The sequence below is a fragment of the Panonychus citri genome, unplaced genomic scaffold (genome assembly GCF_014898815.1).
Source record: "Panonychus citri isolate SS breed McGregor unplaced genomic scaffold, ASM1489881v1 Contig00138, whole genome shotgun sequence".
Lineage (NCBI taxonomy): Eukaryota > Metazoa > Arthropoda > Arachnida > Trombidiformes > Tetranychidae > Panonychus > Panonychus citri.
In genome coordinates, this window is record NW_026515543.1 from 1,775,310 (window position 1) to 1,798,418 (window position 23,109).

At 29.9% G+C, this 23,109-nt stretch overlaps 4 protein-coding genes and 1 pseudogene across 6 annotated transcripts; 4 read left to right on the forward strand and 1 right to left on the reverse strand.

Annotated features, from left to right (window-relative positions):
* The first annotated feature begins 53 nt into the window (after nt 1-53).
* On the forward strand, nt 54-2,214 carry LOC128393236 (protein UBASH3A homolog). Its single transcript, XM_053353358.1, has 2 exons — nt 54-290; nt 1,078-2,214. Exons 1-2 carry the CDS (start codon nt 56-58, stop codon nt 1,698-1,700), a joined length of 858 nt encoding a protein of 285 aa, XP_053209333.1. The 5' UTR covers nt 54-55; the 3' UTR covers nt 1,701-2,214.
* Nucleotides 2,215-2,656: 442 nt separating this feature from the next.
* On the reverse strand, nt 2,657-4,302 carry LOC128393237 (MOB kinase activator-like 3). 2 transcript variants are annotated; one of them, XM_053353360.1, is made up of 3 exons: nt 3,610-4,302; nt 3,440-3,537; nt 2,657-3,310 (listed from the first exon to the last, which is right to left on the reverse strand). In XM_053353360.1, the coding sequence occupies exons 1-3, from the start codon at nt 4,196-4,198 to the stop codon at nt 3,245-3,247; spliced, it is 753 nt and encodes a 250-aa protein (XP_053209335.1). In that variant the 5' UTR covers nt 4,199-4,302; the 3' UTR covers nt 2,657-3,244. The 2 variants fall into 2 exon arrangements, with proteins under 2 accessions (XP_053209335.1, XP_053209334.1); XM_053353359.1 differs by having other exon boundaries at nt 3,440-4,298.
* A 2,446-nt stretch (nt 4,303-6,748) lies between these two features.
* LOC128393127 (ubiquitin-associated and SH3 domain-containing protein B-like) lies at nt 6,749-8,374 on the forward strand (annotated as a pseudogene).
* A 1,832-nt stretch (nt 8,375-10,206) lies between these two features.
* Nucleotides 10,207-12,091, forward strand: LOC128393126 (N-acetylglucosamine-1-phosphotransferase subunit gamma-like). Its single transcript, XM_053353253.1, has 2 exons — nt 10,207-10,965; nt 11,055-12,091. The coding sequence occupies exons 1-2, from the start codon at nt 10,844-10,846 to the stop codon at nt 11,764-11,766; spliced, it is 834 nt and encodes a 277-aa protein (XP_053209228.1). The 5' UTR covers nt 10,207-10,843; the 3' UTR covers nt 11,767-12,091.
* A 1,873-nt stretch (nt 12,092-13,964) lies between these two features.
* Nucleotides 13,965-22,832, forward strand: LOC128393076 (rho guanine nucleotide exchange factor 5-like). 2 transcript variants are annotated; one of them, XM_053353197.1, is made up of 7 exons: nt 13,965-14,271; nt 14,773-14,837; nt 15,306-19,285; nt 20,355-20,543; nt 20,769-20,854; nt 20,960-21,049; nt 21,161-22,832. In XM_053353197.1, exons 3-7 carry the CDS (start codon nt 16,872-16,874, stop codon nt 21,229-21,231), a joined length of 2,850 nt encoding a protein of 949 aa, XP_053209172.1. In that variant the 5' UTR covers nt 13,965-14,271; nt 14,773-14,837; nt 15,306-16,871; the 3' UTR covers nt 21,232-22,832. The 2 variants fall into 2 exon arrangements, with proteins under 2 accessions (XP_053209172.1, XP_053209173.1); XM_053353198.1 differs by lacking the exon at nt 13,965-14,271 and adding an exon at nt 14,334-14,612.
* Nucleotides 22,833-23,109: the final 277 nt, after the last annotated feature.

A 23,109-nucleotide genomic window follows, 5' to 3' on the forward strand; every position in this document is an offset into this window, starting at 1 on the left:
TTTCTTTTTCTTTCATATTAATCAATATATTTTTCTTAATTGTTAATCTGTTACCATGGGATCTAAATTACGATTAACCAGCGGAATGGAAGGTGAGGAAAGTGTCAACTCACCGAGAAGATTAATAACAGTTCGTCATGGTGAACGTATGGATTTGGCTTTCGGAGATTGGATCAGAAGTTGTTTCGATAAACAGGGAAAATATTCGCCCAAAGATCTGAACCATCCAAGGAGAATAATTGATCGACCACCACGAGCTTATTTGAATGATTCACCTTTAACCCCGATCGGTAAGTCCAATTGATTAATTGAAGAGAAAAGAACAAAAAAATAAAGCGTGTCAACAATAAAACGGATTGAGCTCTAAAATCCAACTAAATTCAATTGGTTTTAGATAATTGTTATCTAAACAAATCGGCCACTGAATATCTTGATTAATATCTGATTGTCTTCTTATTGATTAATTTGTCTAGATAACAATTATCTAAAAGATTTGGGCTCATTTGAGCGAAGGGCATATAAGCGAAAGTCACAATAGCGAAATCAAAAGAGCGAGAGTCAAGATAGCGAAAAAAATGGTTGATTATCAGCAATTTATCATATTTTTCACTGAATCAATAAATTTTTTAGATGGTAAGTTGGTTAATTTAAATTCGCTACTTTGACTTTCGCGCTAGTGACCTTAACTTATTGGTTTTTCGCTCTTTTAATTTCGCTATTTTGAGCCTTTACCTCTCTTTTAGTCTTTTGTTAGTCATCGTTTTCTTTTGCCTCCATTTTGGTTGCTATGGATGATCGTTTTTCTTTTATTCTAAAATTTATTTAATTGTTGACATTTAATTGTTTAGAATTTTCCAATGTAATTTATTAGATTAATTTCAGTGGAACAATTAGAATCATTATCTGTTTTTATTTGATATTCTTTTGATTCTAATTTTCTTCCTTTTTCCTGTAGTTGTGAGAATCCTTTTTGTCTTTTGGTTCCTTTTTCCTGTGTTGAATTTGTATTGTTTTTTTTTGGTGCTTCTTTCGAATTTTAATTGATTGTTTTGTTAATTTTATTCTTTTTTATTTTAGGTGAATTTCAAGGATTCTTGTTCGGTCAAGCTCTAAGTGATCCTGCGATTGAGATAAATCATGTTTTCTGTAGTCCAGCTTTACGATGTTTACAAACCTGTCACAATATCCTGAAAGGTTCTGGTCTTAATGAAACTCTGGCTGTTAACATTGAACCAGGATTATTTGAGTATTTGGGTGATCATGTTAATATTTTACCCACTTGGTTATCTCCTAAAGAAGCTGCTGCTGGTACAGGGATGAATATTAATCTTGATTATGTACCATCGATAATCTCACAAGATTTATTGAATCTTCACATAAATGAAAGTCACACTGACTATTATTCAAGGTGTCATACAATTGTTCAGAATATCATTTCATCTACAAATTCAGGGAATATTTTAATTGTTGCTCATGCATCTTCCTTGGATTCATGTACCCGAATGTTAATTGGCAAAGAATTACCAAACTGGAATTCATTTCAACAACATGTTGGTCGTATCCCTTATCTTGCCCATTCAAATTGTCTACTCAACAAATCGGGCAAATGGGAAATGATCAAGCCAATGTTTCCTGGAGTAACAATCAGCCTCAATCAACGTTTTGATTATCCATCAGCTTGGTCAATGTTACCCCAGTAAACCAATTCTAATTTGGGATAAAGATTAGAAGATGAAGATTCATCTTGAATATTTCGATTAACCTTTTTGAGTGGATTCGTCAATCGTTGTCACCGATGAAGAAACCAATACAATTCCTTGTTGATGTGTTCACCTTTCTCGGAAAAATTTAATGTGTTACAATCAATTCTTAAATTATTCTTTTATTGGTTTACCTGTTTTAATTATTATCCTTTAATTTGATTATTGTTATACAATTTTATCCTCTCTCTCTCTCTCTTTCTCTTGGTTTTATTTTTCCCTCAAATCATGTTTAAATAGAGAGTAAGATCACAATAGAAAGAGAGAGATATTTAATCAATATTCACAAATCCCCAATTCCGTTAGATTGTTGATTGTTAATTCTATAGATTGTTGAATGTTACACCCAATTAACTCTGTGTATCATGATATACTTATAACAATTGTATCATAAATACTAGTATTTATGGTTAAATTTGCTCATTTTTATTATTAATATTAATATTGATCATTACGACGTTATGGTTGTATTCAATTCGGGTTGATGGTGAGAGATTGAAGATTTTCAATTATGATTTACCAGCAATTAAGGGAACCAAATTAAAAGTAAATTAAATACAAGTTGATTATGATTAATAAATAGAGCATAAAATGAATTAATTTCAGTTGATTGTTGATACAATAGTTGCAAAAAAAAGACAAGAGGTCATCAAGTGTCAGTTAATGTCCAGTTAATGTTAATCATCAGAGTTTCTGAATATATTAATATATAAATTAAATTGTTCTGAGTGACTTTTAATCATTTCCAATAGATTGATAAGTTACTTTTTGCTGTTTACATTTACAATTAATGATTAAAATTACATAATTTAGCAGAATCATTGGAAATTGTGATTAAATTTGACCAATAGGACCAAATAAATGATTCACTTAAATATATATTGATCATGTTTCGATGAAATTTGTAAAAATGATTAGATTACTTTTCTCATTATTACAATTCTAATCATAATCAGAATTTATTAGCTATTAACTGATTTTGTTATCAATTATATTGTTAAATGAAAATGTGTAAATCATTTTCATCAAATTTGGTTAAATTTGATTCCAACTGTTAGGATTTTTGTAAGTCAATTGATTGCTGGAAATCATCAATGGTATCAATTATTACATTATTGTCATTATATTATTACTTAAGATGATGGTGATGATGATGATGGGAAGATGATGATGGAGATGATGATGGGGCAGCGTATATATAATATTTATCCATTGAAGATGAAATTGATTTGGTTTGCACCGTGATCCATGATAATTATGATACGTAAATATAAATTGATTGGTGTTTAGAGATGACTTGATTTCAATGGATTGCTTTTTGTCAGTAACTATGCCCAGTCAAAGAGCGAGATAAATTGATTACAATCAAGGTAATTCTTTGACCACAAATGATGAGGTTGATGATAAACTGAATTAGAGTTGGATTATTATTATTGTTAAATTTAATCAACAGGAAACACTTTTGTTGTTGTCACTGTATTTATTTATCTCTGATGATTACCATAGGTTCTGGGTGATGATAGATGACAAATTCTGCGAGTTAATTCAGTCTGTAATTGTGAACACAGAGAGAGAGAGAGAGAGAGAGAGAGAGAGAGAGAGAGAGAGAGAGATTGAAAAACAGTTCTGATGATTGATTAGATTGGAATTAATTTGATTCATTGAATTTGTTTACTTACCAAAGGTTCAAATTCTTTCTCTGAAACCAGATCAAATTCCGTGACAAAATAATAGAAGTGCTTGTAACAAGTATTAACATGAGCTTCCGCACCTATGGCTACCAAACGGTCAAAATGATGAATATACACATGGACAAATACTCGAAACAATCGAGTTAATATTTTCTTACAGGTTGGGATGAAATTTTTGGGAAAAGGTACATCGGTTTTAACGGGAAAAATGTCCTCATTGTTAATTTGAGCTTCCGTCCAATCCATTAGAAAGCCAACATATTTGGGTGCTGGTTGTGGTGTCGGTTTCTTAAACTTTTTACCATCAGCCCAAAGATATTCAAATTTAGGTCCACCCGACATTCTTGGGCATGTTTCCTCTGTACAATGGTCAGTTATTGTACCATAAATTAGGTTGATTCGGTTGAAAAAATCGACAACGTGTACAGCAATCCAATCGGAAAGATTTTCTCTTGGTGGTAATTTAACCACTTCAACTAAATTTATTCCTGAATTTAATGATGCATGGGCATGTTTATGTAAAGAGTAACGTAAAGTACCGGGTTCAAATTTTTTCTTTGGTCGAAAAGTTCTGCCTTTTTGAAAAAACTCAACAAAACTCGCCATTGTCGATATATGGGAAAATTTTGCTTCCATGGTTGAATATTGATCTACAATTGTTGTTGTCATATTTTCCGAAGTTACCTTACCTTTCTGCCAGTGATATAAACACAAAAGAGGTCGATTGATGATCTTAAAGTTAAACATTAACTAATTTAACGGGAACACAAAAATAAAACAAACTAATAATCATGTTAATCTTAACTCTCAACTGATTAACCTTTGTTTACTAAAATGAAACCAAATTCATCACCAAAATCGATTTTTAATCGATTTAAAATTCCAATAGATCGGAAAGAAAGGAAAACAAAAATAGACAGAAAAGTAGACAGAGAAAATTAAGAACAGAATTTAATTTCTATTGGATCTTTTTGTCCTTTTTTAATTAATAATAATTGTTTGATCCCAAAAAATTTATTTCAGATTTTCAATCAATTGAAAACAAAACTAATGAACAATGAAAAATAATTCTACTTCTTGTCGAGAATTGAGAAAATGTTCTTTCCCTGTCGCCATCTATTGACAATAGAATTTAACTGTGGATTCGGATATTTGATGGATTCGAATCCAAATTGGAATTAAATTTAATTGTGATTAGAGAGACAAATTAATGATTACAAGAGAAACTGAAGTGATTATATTTAATTTTTATTTAGAATAAATAGTAGAAAATTCATCTGGAACAATTATTCCATTGGGATTGTGAGTAATCTTCTTTTTTTTCTTGTAAAAGTCTTGGGACGAAATAATTTGTTTTCTCTATTTGTGTTTAATTATTTTCTGTTCATATAGAAAATTCAAACTCTTTGTTTAATAGTATTTCCTGCAAATTTGTGGATTAATTTTGCAAAAATTCAAGAACTTTAACTTGGTTTTTTTTTGCATCTTACACCGGCGGAAAATATCCTGGGGCTGAGCTGTTTGAATCGTTTTAATAGTTTTGTCGCCAAAAAATTGTGATTAAAATTGAGTTTCAATTGGTGAAACCTGATGTCAAAGATGCTCATCAAATTCATGGATAACTGTAAGACAATGACCATTATCACATATTGATTGTTGATGGTAACAAGAATCACATTGACAGGTAACCTTTGATTCACAATTGGAACAATTAGTGGAAATTGATCCTTGATGATTTGATGATGCTAATTGTTGTTGTTGCTGCTGCTGCTGTTGAGAACCTGATATTACCTGTGTTCCTGGTGATGGTGACAATGAGGATTGATTTAAAGAGGCAACTGTGATACTTGATGAAGGTTGAAGGCTAACATGAGATGAACCTGATGAGGTATTTGTTGTTTGCTGAAGATTAGTATGATTCTGATGAATATCTTGAGTCGTTGGTGGTGATTGTAAGGGAGACGATGAATCTGCATGATGAATATGATGATGTGACAAATGGTGAGATGTTGTTTCCGCTGTGAATGGACATAGATGATGATTTTCACAACAAAAACCTGCATAATGATGTTCACCCAAACTGGTTGTACCATTTGAAGGGCCATCAAGTCCTGATTGTATATCTACATAACGAACTGGTGAAAATTTGGATCGATTCTTGTCAACTTTATGCTTATTAATATAATAATAAACAGCTCCAAAGATTAGCCCATTGATTGTCAATAAAACAATTCCAATGGCAATTGTTAAACTCAATGCAGTTGAATAAATGGTACGATTATTGATAATATGTTGAATTGCCGTTGGTTGATTTGATGTTGGATTATCACCATTATTATTATTACCATTGTTACTCGATTGACTATTAACTTTATTCTTATTTTTTTTATCTTTATTATCATTATTTAGATCATCTAAATTGTTACCACCAGCGAATGGCTCAGATGAGGCTAAACTTTTATCTCCTGACGATGAAGATGTTAATATCTCCTTCTTTTTACCTCAATTGATTCCAGGAGATTGTAATGATGATAGAAATTTCAATGAAATCCTTTGAAAACTTGACCATAAGAATCTCCTGATCTTGAAGATGTCGCTTTAAATGATCACTTTCCTCTTTGGCGTGACGCTCAAGTTTAGGAATCAAATTAGCCAAAAGATAATCTATGACTATGATAATGATCACGAATTTTGGTTTCATCCTAATTCATCATCGTCAATTGAATTACATCAATATATATATATATATATATATATATATATATAGAAAGAATGACAACAGGAAATAGAAATAAATTGAAAATGATCTATCGATAATCGATTTTTTTTTATATAAGATCAAATCAAGAGTTAATTGAAATGTTGACATTTATAAATATCGTTTGGTGGAAATACGTTGATGTTGATCATTGTATGACATTTCCATGCAACGCAGCAGAAAACAGTCAAAACGAAAATCATTGGTGGTAAACATGAAGTTGGTTAAAACAGAAGTTTCGATTTGATTGTTTGAAAATTCGAACAAAATTCAATAGAAAATATAAGAAGGTAAGAAACTGAGTGAATAATTAGTTATTTAACCAAATTAATAAGAATAATAATAGATTTTTATGAACCAAATTAGATTCTAAAATTATCATGAATATGGAAGAATAGAAAAAAAATATTCTCTCTTCCTGATTATTTTCTGATGATAATAATAATGTTAATCATCTTTCTCTCTCTCTCTCTCTCTCTATCTTAATTCACATACAGAAATCAAATTGGAATTAATGGTTTGATGTTTCAAGAATTAGGAATCAAAACTGAGACTGAATCAAGAATTGGAATATAAATTTTACCGTTAAAATTGTAAAAATATCATTAACTCAACATCAAGGAAACAAAAGAAAAATGTTAAATTTATATTCTTTTGATTCTAATTTTCTTCCTTTTTCCTGTAGTTGTGAGAATCCTTTTTGTCTTTTGGTTCCTTTTTCCTGTGTTGAATTTGTATTGTTTTTTTTTGGTGCTTCTTTCGAATTTTAATTGATTGTTTTGTTAATTTTATTCTTTTTTATTTTAGGTGAATTTCAAGGATTCTTGTTCGGTCAAGCTCTAAGTGATCCTGCGATTGAGATAAATCATGTTTTCTGTAGTCCAGCTTTACGATGTTTACAAACCTGTCACAATATCCTGAAAGGTTCTGGTCTTAATGAAACTCTGGCTGTTAACATTGAACCAGGATTATTTGAGTATTTGGGTGATCATGTTAATATTTTACCCACTTGGTTATCTCCTAAAGAAGCTGCTGCTGGTACAGGGATGAATATTAATCTTGATTATGTACCATCGATAATCTCACAAGATTTATTGAATCTTCACATAAATGAAAGTCACACTGACTATTATTCAAGGTGTCATACAATTGTTCAGAATATCATTTCATCTACAAATTCAGGGAATATTTTAATTGTTGCTCATGCATCTTCCTTGGATTCATGTACCCGAATGTTAATTGGCAAAGAATTACCAAACTGGAATTCATTTCAACAACATGTTGTCGTATCCTTATCTTGCCCATTCAAATTGTCTACTCAACAAATCGGGCAAATGGGAAATGATTGCCAATGTTTCCTGGAGTAACAATCAGCCTCAATCAACGTTTTGATTATCCATCAGCTTGGTCAATGTTACCCCAGTAAACCAATTCTAATTTGGGATAAAGATTAGAAGATGAAGATTCATCTTGAATATTTCGATTAACCTTTTTGAGTGGATTCGTCAATCGTTGTCACCGATGAAGAAACCAATACAATTCCTTGTTGATGTGTTCACCTTTCTCGGAAAAATTTAATGTGTTACAATCAATTCTTAAATTATTCTTTTATTGGTTTACCTGTTTTAATTATTATCCTTTAATTTGATTATTATTATACAATTTTATCTCTCTCTCTCTCTCTCTTTCTCTTTCTCTTGGTTTTATTTTTCCCTCAAATCATGTTTAAATAGAGAGTAAGATCACAATAGAAAGAGAGAGATATTTAATCAATATTCACAAATCCCCAATTCCGTTAGATTGTTGATTGTTAATTCTATAGATTGTTGAATGTTACACCCAATTAACTCTGTGTATCATGATATACTTATAACAATTGTATCATAAATACTAGTATTTATGGTTAAATTTGCTCATTTTTCAATCATCATTGAATAACTTGTTCTGGTCTCAGAATCAACTCTTTTTTTGTAAACCAGTTGATTAATCATTTATTATTTAATTTCTCCAACAGTTATACAACAATCGAAACTCTTAATTGTTGAAACCAATAGATTACTCATAAAACTTTAAAACAGTTACTTGAGTTCTTGATAATTTCCATGAAAACAATCAATTGATTCAAATGAAATTACCCATTGAGCTAATCTTCTTAAATTGAACAATTAATTATTGATTAGCCATTATTTCAATCGATCATTCTAATTGTAATTTAAAATCGTTAACTTAATCAATTTTTCTTGGTTAATTTATAGTTTCCTTGACAATGGTAACCATTTTATTGGATTAAATTTCTTTTAATTTGATTACTGAACTTATGGAACAATTTAATCATTTTTACTCTCGAGATTTGATTATTTCTCTTAATCAATTTCTATCGATTCCAATCAATTAATTGCCTACAATAGATCAACTTTATTTTTCTGGCCATTCTATCAATCAATCATTATCTAAATTACCTAATAACAATTAAAAGGATATTAGAGAGTTAATTGTTTGTATGTTTTTGATTTTCCAAAATTACAATTAATCATCAATTGTCCAAAGAAAATCACATTGGCCACTAATTAATTAATTTCCGATTGAAGATCAAATGTCAATTAAGTCTAATCACTTAATCATTTAATCTTTTCAATGGTTTTTCAATTTTCTCCTTCAGGTTAATTAGTTATAATAATTTCTAATTATCAAGACAAAAATCGTCAACTAAATCTAATTGTCATCATCTATCGACAATTAGAATCATTAATTTGTTGTTAATGTTTGTCCATTGAAAAGATATAAAAATCAATGTTATTTGTATCACTTTTCATGATCAATGTAATTAATTGTTGATTGTCACTCAATTGTTACTCTATTTTAGACCAAATTATCACTGTAATTCCCTTAATTGTGAATTTAATCAACAATTAACGAAAGAAGGTCATCAGCTTCACGATTTTGAAGTAACAACGAAATCAAGTGAATCATTTTCCTCGTTTTCTTCTGGACAATCGAAGGCCTAACATTCATCATTTGAAGTTCTTTTACCTGTTAATTAGGTAGCTTGATGATCCCAATTTAGAATTAATCATTTTGATTATGATGATTGGAAACAAATGGTAACCTTTATTTTCTTCAATCGAATTAAATTTTCTGTATATTTAAAGATCTACCTACAGTCTAACCCATTATTTTGTGTTTTCTTTTTTTTTCTCAACAGAAAATCTCTCGCCTTTTATATGGAAAATGGAATATTGAATATTGGAAACACAATTAATGATCTAAAAATTGATTGAGAATAAATTACCAACCTTGTTCTCTCTCTCTCTTTCAATTTACAATAGAATTGATTTTGTTGTGTGAATCAAGTTGTTCTTTTTGGACCAAATAATCAAAACCATGTATTCCAATTGAAGTGATGGAAAAGGTATCCAATGTTTGATCACATTCTAATCAGAAGAAGGAAATATAAATGATGATGAAAAAGAAAGAAACCATGGAAGACAAAGGTTCCTGGAAAGAAGATGGAGATTTGAAAGATGGAGAAAAGGAAAAGAAAAAGAAAATTTTATTCTAAAGATGAAGATGAAAAGCCAAATAATGGAAAAGTTGAGAAGGATTAACCAGGATGTGATTCCTAACGGTTAATTGTGATAAGGGAAAGAAAGATTATGATGCTGATAATGATAGAGAATTGAATCAGATGATGATTATCATCTGTTCTTCAATGGTCACCAATCAATGTAAAGGGTGTTTACTTTAAAAACTTCCATAAACGAGATAGCAAAGTAACAGGTAAAAGGTTAGATTAAATTTTATCTCTCACCTTTGCCTATGTTGTTTTCTTATCTCTTTTATGGACGTTTTTAAAGTAAACACCCTTTATGAAAATCGTTATAAACAAAAGCCCGAAAGTCAGGTCACCGATATTTTCGCCAATTTTCAATCCAGCAAATGTTCATCTCTCATCATCATCATCTCTCTCTCTCTCTCTCTCTCTCTCTCTCTCTGAATTACCTTGAAATTAGGTTCCACACGTCAACCTTTTTTCTTCTCTCTCTCTCTCTCCCTCCAGTAAGAATTATCTCTTATCTTCTCATCTGCTTGTCTTCTTCATCTTCTTAACATGTTATCATTTATTTATCTTCATATTCATTATATACTTTTTTTGTTCGACGAGAGTTAGAATCAATCTCATTCTAAACACTAGTTTGTTTCACTCAACAACAACCATCATTTAGAATTGATTGTTATGATCATCAAAACAATCAATTCTCTCCGAAACTAATTCAACAATTTGCTTTCAACTTCTTTTTTTCCTGTTTCTCATCTTATTTTTCCTTCTAATACTTTTGATACCTGTAAATCTACACTAAATCTTGTAATTGAAAGCGAACTAGTTAATTCCAATGTTCTTAATGTTTACAGTTAAATTTGATTACAATGGTTACGATTTTATCCTTATTGCATTTTAGTGTTTTGTAAAATTGTAATTTTCTTGTTTCATTTTCACCGTGATTTGTGTTAATCAGTTCAAATACGTTCTCAGACTATTATCGTTCGGTTAATTGTTGACTTATTGGTTTGATTATTGTTACTGTTTCTTGGTCCATGTCAATTTAAATCAGGCAACCAAGGAGTACGATTTAATCATGATCATACAACTGGGTTGCCTGTGGATTACAATTGTGGCCGTTTCTTTGATCAAAAGTGTAGACAATTTAACTAATCCAATTCCAATCAGAATTGTGAGTGAGACTTCACGTTTAATTAGGTGTAGTTTATTTTTCTCAGTTGATTGATTTTCCAAAGAAAAGACTTCTAATTGATTTTGTGTTTTTGTTTAATTATCTTTTGTTCCAGTTCTACTCCGTCACCTAAATCATTGGCTACCGTTAAACCACCGGCTAATTTTTCTGGTCCATCGGCTCTTCGGCTTTTGGAAAACCAATGTTTCACTTATTTAGATGAAATTTATCAATATCGATTTTGTCCCTTTCGAAATGTGACCCAACATGAGACCACAAGTAACTGGTCTCGATTTGAAGGTGTTCTCGGTATTTGGTCAGGCGAATGGTCAATCGGTAATAACACTTTTCTCTCAATGAAATATCGTGATGGTGATTTATGCTCATCGAAAACTGGACAAATACGTCGACGAGTTAAAGTCTATCCAATTTGTGGTTCCTCGAATCGGCTTATCAATGCAACCGAACCTGATCTCTGTCGTTACGAGTTATACTTTCAAACTCCGTTAATCTGTGATACCAAAAATATCAAAGTCTATCCAACACTGGATGAGAATCTACGTTCCAAATGGGATCTATTGGAAACTCTCAGACTCAATCAACTAATCGCCGAAAAAGCTTATACCTTTCAAGTAGATCAAATATTTCGAGAGGCTGGACTAATCCATCGAAACATGTACGCACTTGGATTAGAAGATAAAGATGATGAAGATGATCCTCAATTCGATAATCTGGCCCAATGTAAACAAGCATATAAACACCTTTTAAAAGAGAGAAAAAATTCTGCCAAAACAAATCAACTAATTAACAATTCGTTTCACAATTAACGACTTGAAGTAATTTTATATTAGTAACAGAATCATCTTTGGTTATTGATTATCATTCAACTCGATCATCTTGATTACCAGTTAACTTAAATCTCTCATCTAAGTTTGCTGTTTAATCATTTTCTCTTTCATTAAAACTTGAAATCACTAAGTGATCTTAATTATTAATCATCTCAAACATCAATGATTGTCAATTAATCAAAAATGTGATCATAATCATTTTCATCCCAATTTTCTGTTTAACGTTTTTTTTACACTTTTATCTCAAAAATCTTATATTTTATGTTAAGATAATTAAAAACTAAATCATTTATTCTGATTAAAATCTGTTTTGACTGTTTATTTAAAATCAAATACAAGATTATCAATCAAATTAAGATGGAATCGATTAAAACTCTGATTACATGAATCTCTTAATCAATGAAATTGTAACTGTAGTTTCAATCTTTTCAATCAAACAGTAATTGATAACAATCAATTTCTCAAATTAGTCTTCAAATTACTACAATTTAATTTAAAACATTTTAATATACATTGTAAATCATCAAGTTAACTGTTAATTTAAATTTCTTAATTTCGTTCAAGAAATTAAAATGAATTTTTTGTCACTTGAAAAACGACCAATAGATGGAGGCACTGGTAACATGCTTTTTATCAAAGAGTAAGGAGCCTTATGGTTGTCGTAGTTTGCGAGAAGGCATTAAATGCCTGGCATTTTGCGACCAGCTCGTCCATAAGGAGCCGGGACGTAAGGTCGATCACCAATATAATTTGGATCACACCCCGAAACGCACACATGATTGGCCGAACCAGGAAACTTACTAGTGTCCATCTCATGTCGACGACCAGAACGACGGCACGCATACGGCTGGTCGCAATAGCGAAAATAATATCTGGTTGGATCGCGAACAACAGTCAACTCAGGATTCGAAGACATCAATAACTGTTGGTCTTCAGGTACATAATGTACATTTTTAGCCTTATCTGGATCAACATGATCGCTTAACTTATAATTGAATATTTAAGAAATTCTAGAAACAGTTAATCGAAATGTTTAATTTTGATCGTATTTATAAATTCAAATCGTAAATTGATTTATTAATACTATTTACAATTATGGTTTTCTAAAGCGATTTTTGGGTCAAATTCCAAAAAAAAAGGTCAAAATAATTCATCGGAAATTAAATATTTTCCTTTAATTTGTTGATTTGATTTTCTAACAATTGAAAGAAACAAATCGTTCTGATTTTCTAGTCTTTCACCTAATGGCTCTTAATCAATAATCACCCGATTACCTTTAATCAATCATGAAAAGATTGAAATGATTACAATTTGATTACAAATTTTGATTGTTTGGTACAAAGGAAAAAGGAAAAAGATGAATGAAAAAAAAAGAGAATACAATTTACTAAATCATCTCAATTAACTTAAACTCAACTCAACCAATTCATTGATTAGATTGATCAAAGGAACATTATTTTCATGGTTAAATCAGTTGAAATCAATGGAGATTATTAGTTAATTGTTGCTCCAAATAAAAAGAAACTTAAATCTCCTTCCAAACAATTAACTCTAATGAAATTAAGGTTATAATTATCTCGGTGATTTAACTCATCAGTGAATTAAATTGCTGGTTTAACGAAAAGAAAATGAAAAAAATTTTCGACAGTTGAAATGGTCAATTATCTCCACTGGTCATCAACAATTAACAAAAGTATTAAAAAGTATTCTAAATGTTTATAATTAGTGACCAGAGAAATTGAAACGATCCAAGTTTCGAGATCGTTAAATGTCCAACAATCATTAACAAGAGAAACGGTCAATTAATATGATGGAGAAGAATTAATTTTAATAGCAAATGAGTGAATTAAATTGTTTCTTTTTCTTTTTTTGTGAATGGAAAAAATTCCCTCACGATCATTGACATTTCATTGTATTCGCAGTGAAGGTTAACAACAATCAACAGAAATTATCATAGGAAAAAGATGATAATAGTTGACCAGGAGAAGAGAAAAGATTAACCGAAAATAAAGGTAAGAGAGAGAGAAAAGAGAAAACCAGAAGCCGAAAGAAAGAGAAAAAGAAAGAGAGACAGATGATAAAAGAAGACGAATGATGATAAATAAAGAGAGAGAGAGAGAGAATTTAAAAGTTTCTATTCTATTCTATTCCCGGTTTTCTGATATTCTTTTAATTCAACTGTTAGTCCCTCAAGTCGATTCTCTTTATTTTCTTTTCATATTTACCTGTGTTCTCATTGAGATTCCCAAATTTCACCTTAATTGAATTTCACCACAATCAACTAATCACCAGGAGAAATTAGAAATCGAATCACAATTAACCAGCAATTTGTTTCTCTTTTCAAATTAACTGAAAATCTCATTTGCATGTTACCGGTTATTTTCATTTTCCGTTTCTTTATCATTGTAAACACAAATTTCCATTGTTTTTGTTTTTCAAATTGTGTAATTAATTTAATCTCAACTGTGTTCAACAATTAACCAGGTATGTGTGTGTGTACATTTTTTGTTAATTGTATTGTAAATTGTGAAAATCACAATCAATGTTATTGTTTGATTTGTGTGAATGTTTTTCCGTTGAAACTATAAATTGTATTTCCAATGTTTCTGTTGATGTAAACAAACAGCAACCATTTGATTGTCTCTTTTATGTAGTTAATTTAATTTGATTAACGGTTTTCAACACCTTTCTAATTGTTAATTGTTAATCAATTAATGTATTTATATACTGTGCTAACAAGTGTCTAATCAATTAATTCTAATGATAGTTGATTAAAGTGTAATTCTCATCACCGAGACTAATTGTTTCTTACCTTTAGGTATTAGGTATTGATCCACACTTATTGTTACAATAGTTGAAACAATATATACACTCAATTGTGATATTTTAATTGTAGTCGTTGATTAACTGATCATTTCAAGGAATAATTAAGATGCTGATGATTATAATTTAATTTTTCTTTTCTTTTATCGCAAATCTAAACAGTTGACTGGATTTTAAGTGATTGAGGAAAAAAAGTGTTATTCAACAATTGGAATATAATTTAAATGGTAAGTATTAATATTTTGCTTTTCTCTTAATTTCTTACACTCGGAAGAATCTGAGTTGATTTCATTGGTTCCACAACAATTAACAATCCACTTTAATTGTCAATAGAATTGATAAAACATTGGATTATCAATAGAGAGATGGAAGAAACAAAAAATCTCTCAAGTAAAATTCATCAATTGTTTTTCTCTCTTCACCTTTAATTCAGTTGATTAAACCTTTAAACTATTCTCTTGATTTTAAAGAGAAATGATTTATCTTAATTGTCAAAGTTGGAGAACAAAAAAAAAGTTGATCAATTATACGGAGAAATTGATAGAAAATCAATTGAACCTAACAATCAACTTGTAATCATAATAATCAGTTGAGAGAAAACAACAAAGTCTCAATATGAGAATACAATCAAATTTTCACCATCAACAATTTACTAATTTCTTTCTCCTTGAAATATTTTTCTTTTTTACATTCAGGTAAACAAGTGGAAATTTCTCTCTACCTAATTGTCCGTTAAATTGTGATTCTAATTGAAAGAAAATGACAAATATACATGACAATCATTCCAACAACAACAACAACAAAACCAGAAACAACTGATTATCCGCGAAGATTAAAACATTTCTGGTGATTAAACTCTCAGTGATTGATTCCTTTTTCTCCTAAGTAAATCATGATGCTCATAACCCTCCAGTAATTAACTCTCACCAATCAGTTGATTCTACTCAATGAAATAATCAACAATTTAATATGTTTTCATATTCATTTGGGTTCCATAGGAAGTGATCACATTGTGTTGATAGTATTTTGTGAGTCGATGTGTAAATCATAACCAGCATCATAACCACCAAGGAAGATTAAGTGGATGATTAATTCATCATCATCATCATCATCATCTCTCTCTCTCTCTCTCTCTCTCACACACACATTTTTCTTACTACAAATCAATTTATATCATCTTAACCCTTATATAAAACATTCAATCACCTGTATCCATGAAATCAGTTCACCAAGAGAAAGAGAATCGAAATTATTTTTCTTGTTAATTGTGTTACAATTTCCATCAAATTTGTGATAATCATCATCATCTACACATTAACTGTTATTCATAATACACTCACTCATAAATATACACACACAATTTACTAATTAATTATAATTAAAATCATCTCACAACACTGAACAATTGGAAAGAAACAACAACAATAACAACCACTACCTTCACTTAACAGTAACGTTGAAGGTGTTGATTATGTTTTCGTATTTATATTAAGTTACTTTTTAAATTGTGATTGTGTCCTTAAAAAGAAGCCACAAAATTAGAATTTTCTCAACAAATTCTATTCCAAATTAATCCAATATTGGAAGGCGTTGGTGATAAAAAAGAAAATTCAAAATAATCGACTTTCTTCAACAGTAAAACCGTTGAAATTTCTGTTTACCTTATAACCTGAATCACGAATAGAGGAAAGAAAAAGAAGATTACAATTTGTTGTTGTTCTCTTTTCTTTTGTCTCCACAATCTTTTTCTTTTCTCTTTTTATTGTTGTTAAACATCATCATTATTATCAAATTAACCTTGTAATTAATTATTGTTGTTAATCGAGAGAAAAATCAATATCTTTAACTGGGAACATTCAAAATGGTGGCTACTGTTTTCTTCTGGTTCCACTTGTTCCCGCGAATTTAATCTTCTTGTCGCCTGATTGTTTTCACCTTAAAAGAGAACATTTTTCTCTTCTGTTACTTTCTTCTGTTCACAAGATTAAATTGTTAATCACAATTAGTGAAATTGAACACAGCAAATATACAGAAAATCATCTTCATCGACTCCCTCTCAGTCTCCTTGTGATCCTTGCAAGAGAAACATTGATATTCACCTTTTGTCTTTCTCTCTCTTTTTTGAAATTTGTTCTTCCATTTTTGTTTTGTTTTGTTCTATTCTATTCTATCATCATCATCATCATCATCATCATCACCCTTCAACATTGTGAAACAAAAGATTTTCAAAGTCAACGTAATTCCAAGTGTTTTCTGGTTAGATGACTACCCCACTTGGTCAGCCATGTTTTAAAAAAGACAATCTTGACAAGAGTAACATTACAACGTTCACTGTTGTTGGTGGTCAACAATCAACAATTAACCCTCAACAATTTATTTACCATCATCAACGAGGTGAAATCTATTTAACAAAATTTGAATCTCTACCTAAAAGAGGAGGAGGTATGAAAGGATTAACAAGTGAATCGTCTTGTATTATCGGTGGTGGAAAATGTCAATCAGTTGAAAATCTTGTTAATCCTTCGTCTTCATCAATTGCTCCCTATATGTATCCCTATGTTACCTCAAGTACACCACCACCTGAGTTAATCTCTCATCATAATAATTGTACTGGCGGTGGATCAACAATTATCCCAAGCAAAATTTGCTCTACCAGTGCCGTTAGTAATATAACCAATGGTCATCAATCATTTCATAAAGGATTAAGACGATTCTTGGACAAAAGTATCTCTATCAACAACAACAACATAAACTCCCATGGTAATAATCTGAAATACTCTCATTCATCACATGTTCTTAATCCAACATCATCATCATCTTCATCATCATCTACTACACAATTTGACCCCAACAATGGTTCATCATCAACCCTATCATCAACTTCAAATGGTTCATCATCACAATCAACCGGTAATTTAATGGCTTCCCAAAGTCATTCATTGGAACACAATTCTTACAACAACAACACTGGACATTCATTAAGAGATTCTGGTCGGTCTGTTAATCAGTTACTTGATTCCCATAATCACCCTAATTATCAACAACAACATCAATATCCGCATCAGAATCATAATTTTGTTAAAACGCCTCGAAGTCGTAGTTCATCACCTCATCGTAGTTTACGATTTAAATCATCAATTGCTCGTTTCATTGATTCTAATGGTAAAATTGTTGATTATAATGGTCGTCACGGTTTACCTAGGAAACAATTGAAGACACTTTTACCTATGGAAGATGCAACAATCAATTTAACTTCTTATCGTCAATACTCACCAATTGTTGATAAAAATGGTTTACTCTCTCAAGTTAACAGTCGAACAATGGATTCTTTGAAAGAGAATCTTGATATTTATGTTCTAACCAAGAATGCCAATAATGTTAACAATAATAATACGATAAAGAGCAATACCAACAATAATAGTCCAAAGAATGTTTCATCGGTTAAACGTCGACCCTCAAATTTATCTTGTTCTCGTGTATTACCCACCGATGAAAGACTCTATTCTCCTCAATTGGTTAAACCATTTCGAAGTGTATCAACTCTTGATTCTCGTCGAAAAGGTTATCAATCATATTCTGGACCAACTACACCTGATCGTGAAATAATTACTACTTTCAATGGAAGTGATTTACAAAGGAAATTTAGTGATCCGCGAATTGCATTTGAACATAGAGATCAATATGCCAATCAAATGTACCAACAACAGCAACAACAACGGGTACCAACTAAAAGTGTTAATTATCAACAGTATTTACAGCAACAAAATGAACAATCAATGAAATTAATTCGTAATGGTGCTCGAATGCTCTGGTGTGAATTACCACAAGTTCGTGAACTTGGACTTTATCGTGATCTCTCACCAACCCAGCGACAATTGCAAGAGGCACTTTTCGAAGTGATCACATCAGAAGCCTCTTACCTTCGAAGTTTGGACATTCTAGTCAATCATTTTGCGAATAATTTGACTCTTTCCAATCCCACATTTCTTGATCCTCGTCGTAAGGCTGATCTATTTTCCAATATTCATGTGATTCGTGACATTTCTTACAATTTGATGAATATTCTTGAGATTCGATGGAAACAGAATATCATTCTATCTGATGTTTGCGATATTCTTGTTGACTATGCATACAATCATTTCGCACCCTACATAACCTATTGTCGTTTTAAACGTCGTCAAGAATCAACCCTTCGGGAACTTCAACTCTCCTCAAAATTTAACCAACTCATCCGACAATTAGAATCTGATCCAATCTGTCAAGGGTTAACCTTACACTCATTTCTCCTTCTACCAGTTCAAAGGGTAACCCGATACCCACTTCTAGTTGAGGCCATTCTCCGTCGTCTCTCACCTGAAACAATTCAATATCGATCCTGTAAACGAACACTAATCGCAACCGATCAATTAGTTAAAGATTGTAACACTGCCGCTAATCAATATGACAAATATTTGGATCTCATGTCAAAATTAAAATTCTCCTCTTCATCCACCATAATGAAAGGATTATCCCTTAATGAGCCTCGATGGTTAATCAACAATTATGATATAACCCGATTAAAACCGGAAACACAGTCGACACTTTTGATTGGCACCTTTCGTGCTCCTCACTGGTCTAATTCATCAAATGTTTTATCAATATTAAGTGACATGGTTTTATTAAGCAAGAAAAAAGGGTAATTTATCATCATTATTATCATCCTTAACTCTCTCTCCCTTAATCATCATGATCAATATGAACAATTAGATTAATCAATTACTCTTTGTGTGCCTATTTCACTAACATCCTTCACCTTTCCAGATTTACCCTTGTAATCCAATTATTAACTAATCACCATATTACCAATCTAATCATGTTGATCATCTTTAATCATCTACAATCTTAATTGCTCCATCATCTTCCTCTCATATTAATCACATCAATTTAATCATATTAATTTATGCAATTACATTATCCTAACATGTTAACATTTTTGTTTACCTTTTAGTATTTTTTGTTTCAAACTTATTTCCTTTTCCTCCCTTTTCAAAACCTATCAATTTAATAACTAAATAATTACATTGATTTTGAGATTAGATTGATTATGATTAACATTAGATGATTATAAAATAATAATATTAGGTAAACCTTGAAACAGATTAGTTTGAAATTAAGGAAAACAAATTAGTTAATTTTTTTCTGATCTTGTTAATCAGTCATGTGTGTGTGTGTTTATGTATTTGTATTATTATGATTACATTAATATCACTTGAAACTATTACCTTCATCTTCATGATGATGATGATTAAAATGAAGAGGAGTACAATCAGATTAACTTGGATTATCATCATAATCATGATGATAATATTTAATTTAGTTTTAATTTAATGTTAGCTGTTAATTTTAAAAGTGTAAAATTTAACTCTTATTGTTATTATGTAAAAATAATGATCACAAGAAATCAAATTAATAAATCAAGATCAAGTTCAATTTAATGATATAATAATAGTTTTCTTTTATTATTATTATTATTATATTAATGATGATGATGATTATTATTATGATCTATAGTTAATTGTTACTCTTAAATGGTTCATTTAATTTTCTCAGATCAATAACAATCAAGAGCAAGTGACAAGATTTTTGGTCTTCCCCAATAGTTGATATTTTTCAAGAGTTGATTGATTTGTATGATACTCTTGATAAAATAATCTAATCGTTTCAATTGTTTGTAATTATTTTAATTTCTTTATCCATCCTCACAGGGAAGAGTTAACGGTTTACGATTATTGTTTTCGAGACTTGGTTCAAATGCGGAAAATTGGTCCAGATACTAAAGAACGAAATATTTTCAACTGTAAACTTCCGGATATTTATAAGAATTTGGTTAAGTTAACATTTCTTCACAACAATTGTGGCAAACGAATTGAATATTGCCTTAATTTCACTTCAATGTACGTAATTAATTTAGTTAATTCAGTTAATTTAGTCTAATTAAGTTACTACGAAGAGAGAAAAAAACTTTCAAACTTGGTTAACTTTTTTTTACACTATAATCTTAACGACTGTTATTGTTATATTGATATTGTATATAAAATATTTCAATCATAACTGAACAATTAAGTTAATTTATTCAACCACAATTAATATTGATTGTATTAACTTTTTTCATTCATTAGATCTGAACGAGATGAATGTCTATCAATATTAGATCCGAAGACAAATTTTATCAGAACTGAACAATTTACTGAACCATTATGGTTATGTAAGTAAATTTATTGCTTCATCAACTCTTCTTAACGATTTTACATCTAAATAAATTGGTTAATTATGATGGACAACAATTAACTTTCACGTTTTCCCGTAACAGATCAAAATGGTAACAATAATTGGGAAGATTTAAATGTATCCAAACATCAACAGTTATCCAAGTATTCATCATCATCATCATCAAAGATTGGTTAGTTAACTATTTCTTATTTACAATTAAACCTTTTTTTCTGTTGATTCAATTTCCAGACTAAGATAATTATTTTTAATTAACAATTAATTTTTATTTCCATCATTCCAGAACCAGGTTACTGTTCAGATCAACAAAATGGCTGTCAAAATGTCGAGTACAGTCATGAGATATTCATCTAATCACTCAGCCTGATGGAAAGTCTTATTTATATATAAACAAACAACAATTATCTTGATTATCTCAGGGTGATAAGCATCATCATCGTCATCATAATCACCATTTCAACCCCTTCATCTTTGGCGGAACAAGAAACAAAACACAATTGAGAATGATAAAAAAGAATCATCTTCATCATCACCTTCATTTGCATCAGAATTTGAATTTTTTTCTATTTATCATCATCATCATCATCTCTCTCTCTCCTACAAAAACGATTACTCAACTTTCGTTTCTGGTTCATGGTCAGAATGAAGGATTTCTCACCTACATGTTAACCCACCTCCCACCAAAGTTAAAGCATCATCTTCATTAACTATTATCATCTTCTAACACGTTTTAATTAATTAACCTGTTGAGGTGAATATAGCAATAGATGGAAACTGTCAAAGTTTCGTTGAATTTTTCGTGAATATATTTTGTCTTTTAACGAAACAACTTGACAAGTTATCAAGTTTTTTTTATATATACTAAAGGCGACAAGTAACAATCAACTTTAACTATCAATCAACGAATCTCATCATCATAATCATCATTTAATTGGAAACGATCTCATGCTCATTTAAAATACAATTAATCACAATCAAAAAACTGGGAAAATAAGTTTAAACTTTCACATTGATACCGATTGATGATCTGATTTAAATTCACTTGATTCCGTCCGAGTGATATACTTATCATCTTTACTATTAACTGATTCTTGTTTATCAATTTACTGCCATTTGTATTAACAACAACATTACCATCATCATAATTATCAACTTTAAAGTCTTCACAATTAACAATCAACTTAATCAATAGGAATCAAAAAAAAGAGATAGAAATCAAATGATCATGATTAATGATAAAAACCCTTTTCTGTTTTATGTCCTTCAAAACTAATTCAAAATTAGCTTAATTGTTATTAGTAAATCGCCAGTATTTGTAGTATTTAAATTGTTTTGTTATCAAGTGTTAATATTTAATTGTTAGCTTACAATTAATCATGTTGATGATGATTATGATAATGGTGATGAAGAAAAAAAATTCTTAATTGTTGAAGAGTTAATTTGATTCTCATCTCTTTTTTTTGATATTATTATTATTAACTTTGTAACACCATCATCATTTTTAATTGTAATCAAATTTTTTCACTTTGATCGTATATATACAATTAATTGTGAACCTTAATTGTGTTCATTTATTAATAGTAATGATAATTAAGGATGATAATTATGATGATGGTAAAAATAATCATGTTAAATGTATTCCAATGTAATAACATGTGAAAATAATGGTTAATTGTTATGGATGATGGTGGTAATTAACAGTAACAATTAACTCCTTTACTTTGATTTGATTTGAGATAATCTCTTAATAATCAATATGTTAATTGTCACCATCATCACTTTCATTTCAGATTTAATCAAATGTTATTAATTATCCAATTAGATCCAACAATTTGTTAATCACTCATAAAACTTGTTAATTGTCAATCATGATTTTTTTTGACTTGACTTTGTATAATTATTATAATTGTATAAAATTGTAATGATCATTGATTAAAATACATTTCAACAATTCATTTGATTGAGTTAACAATTAAATTGCTGATGAATCAGGAAAATTAATTTAACTAATTAGCTTAAACAATTAGCATTTGATGTTAATAAATAATTGTTACAATGAACGAGGACAATTAATTGTTCATAGAAATGATTGTTAATTGATTTGCTTTTGGGGTTTTCAATTACAATCTTTTAATAATAATTATAGTTAATTGTTACAATTAAAAAGATACTGAAACAATTATTTCACCCCAATTAGTTACAATTAAATCGTAACAATTAATATACAACAAT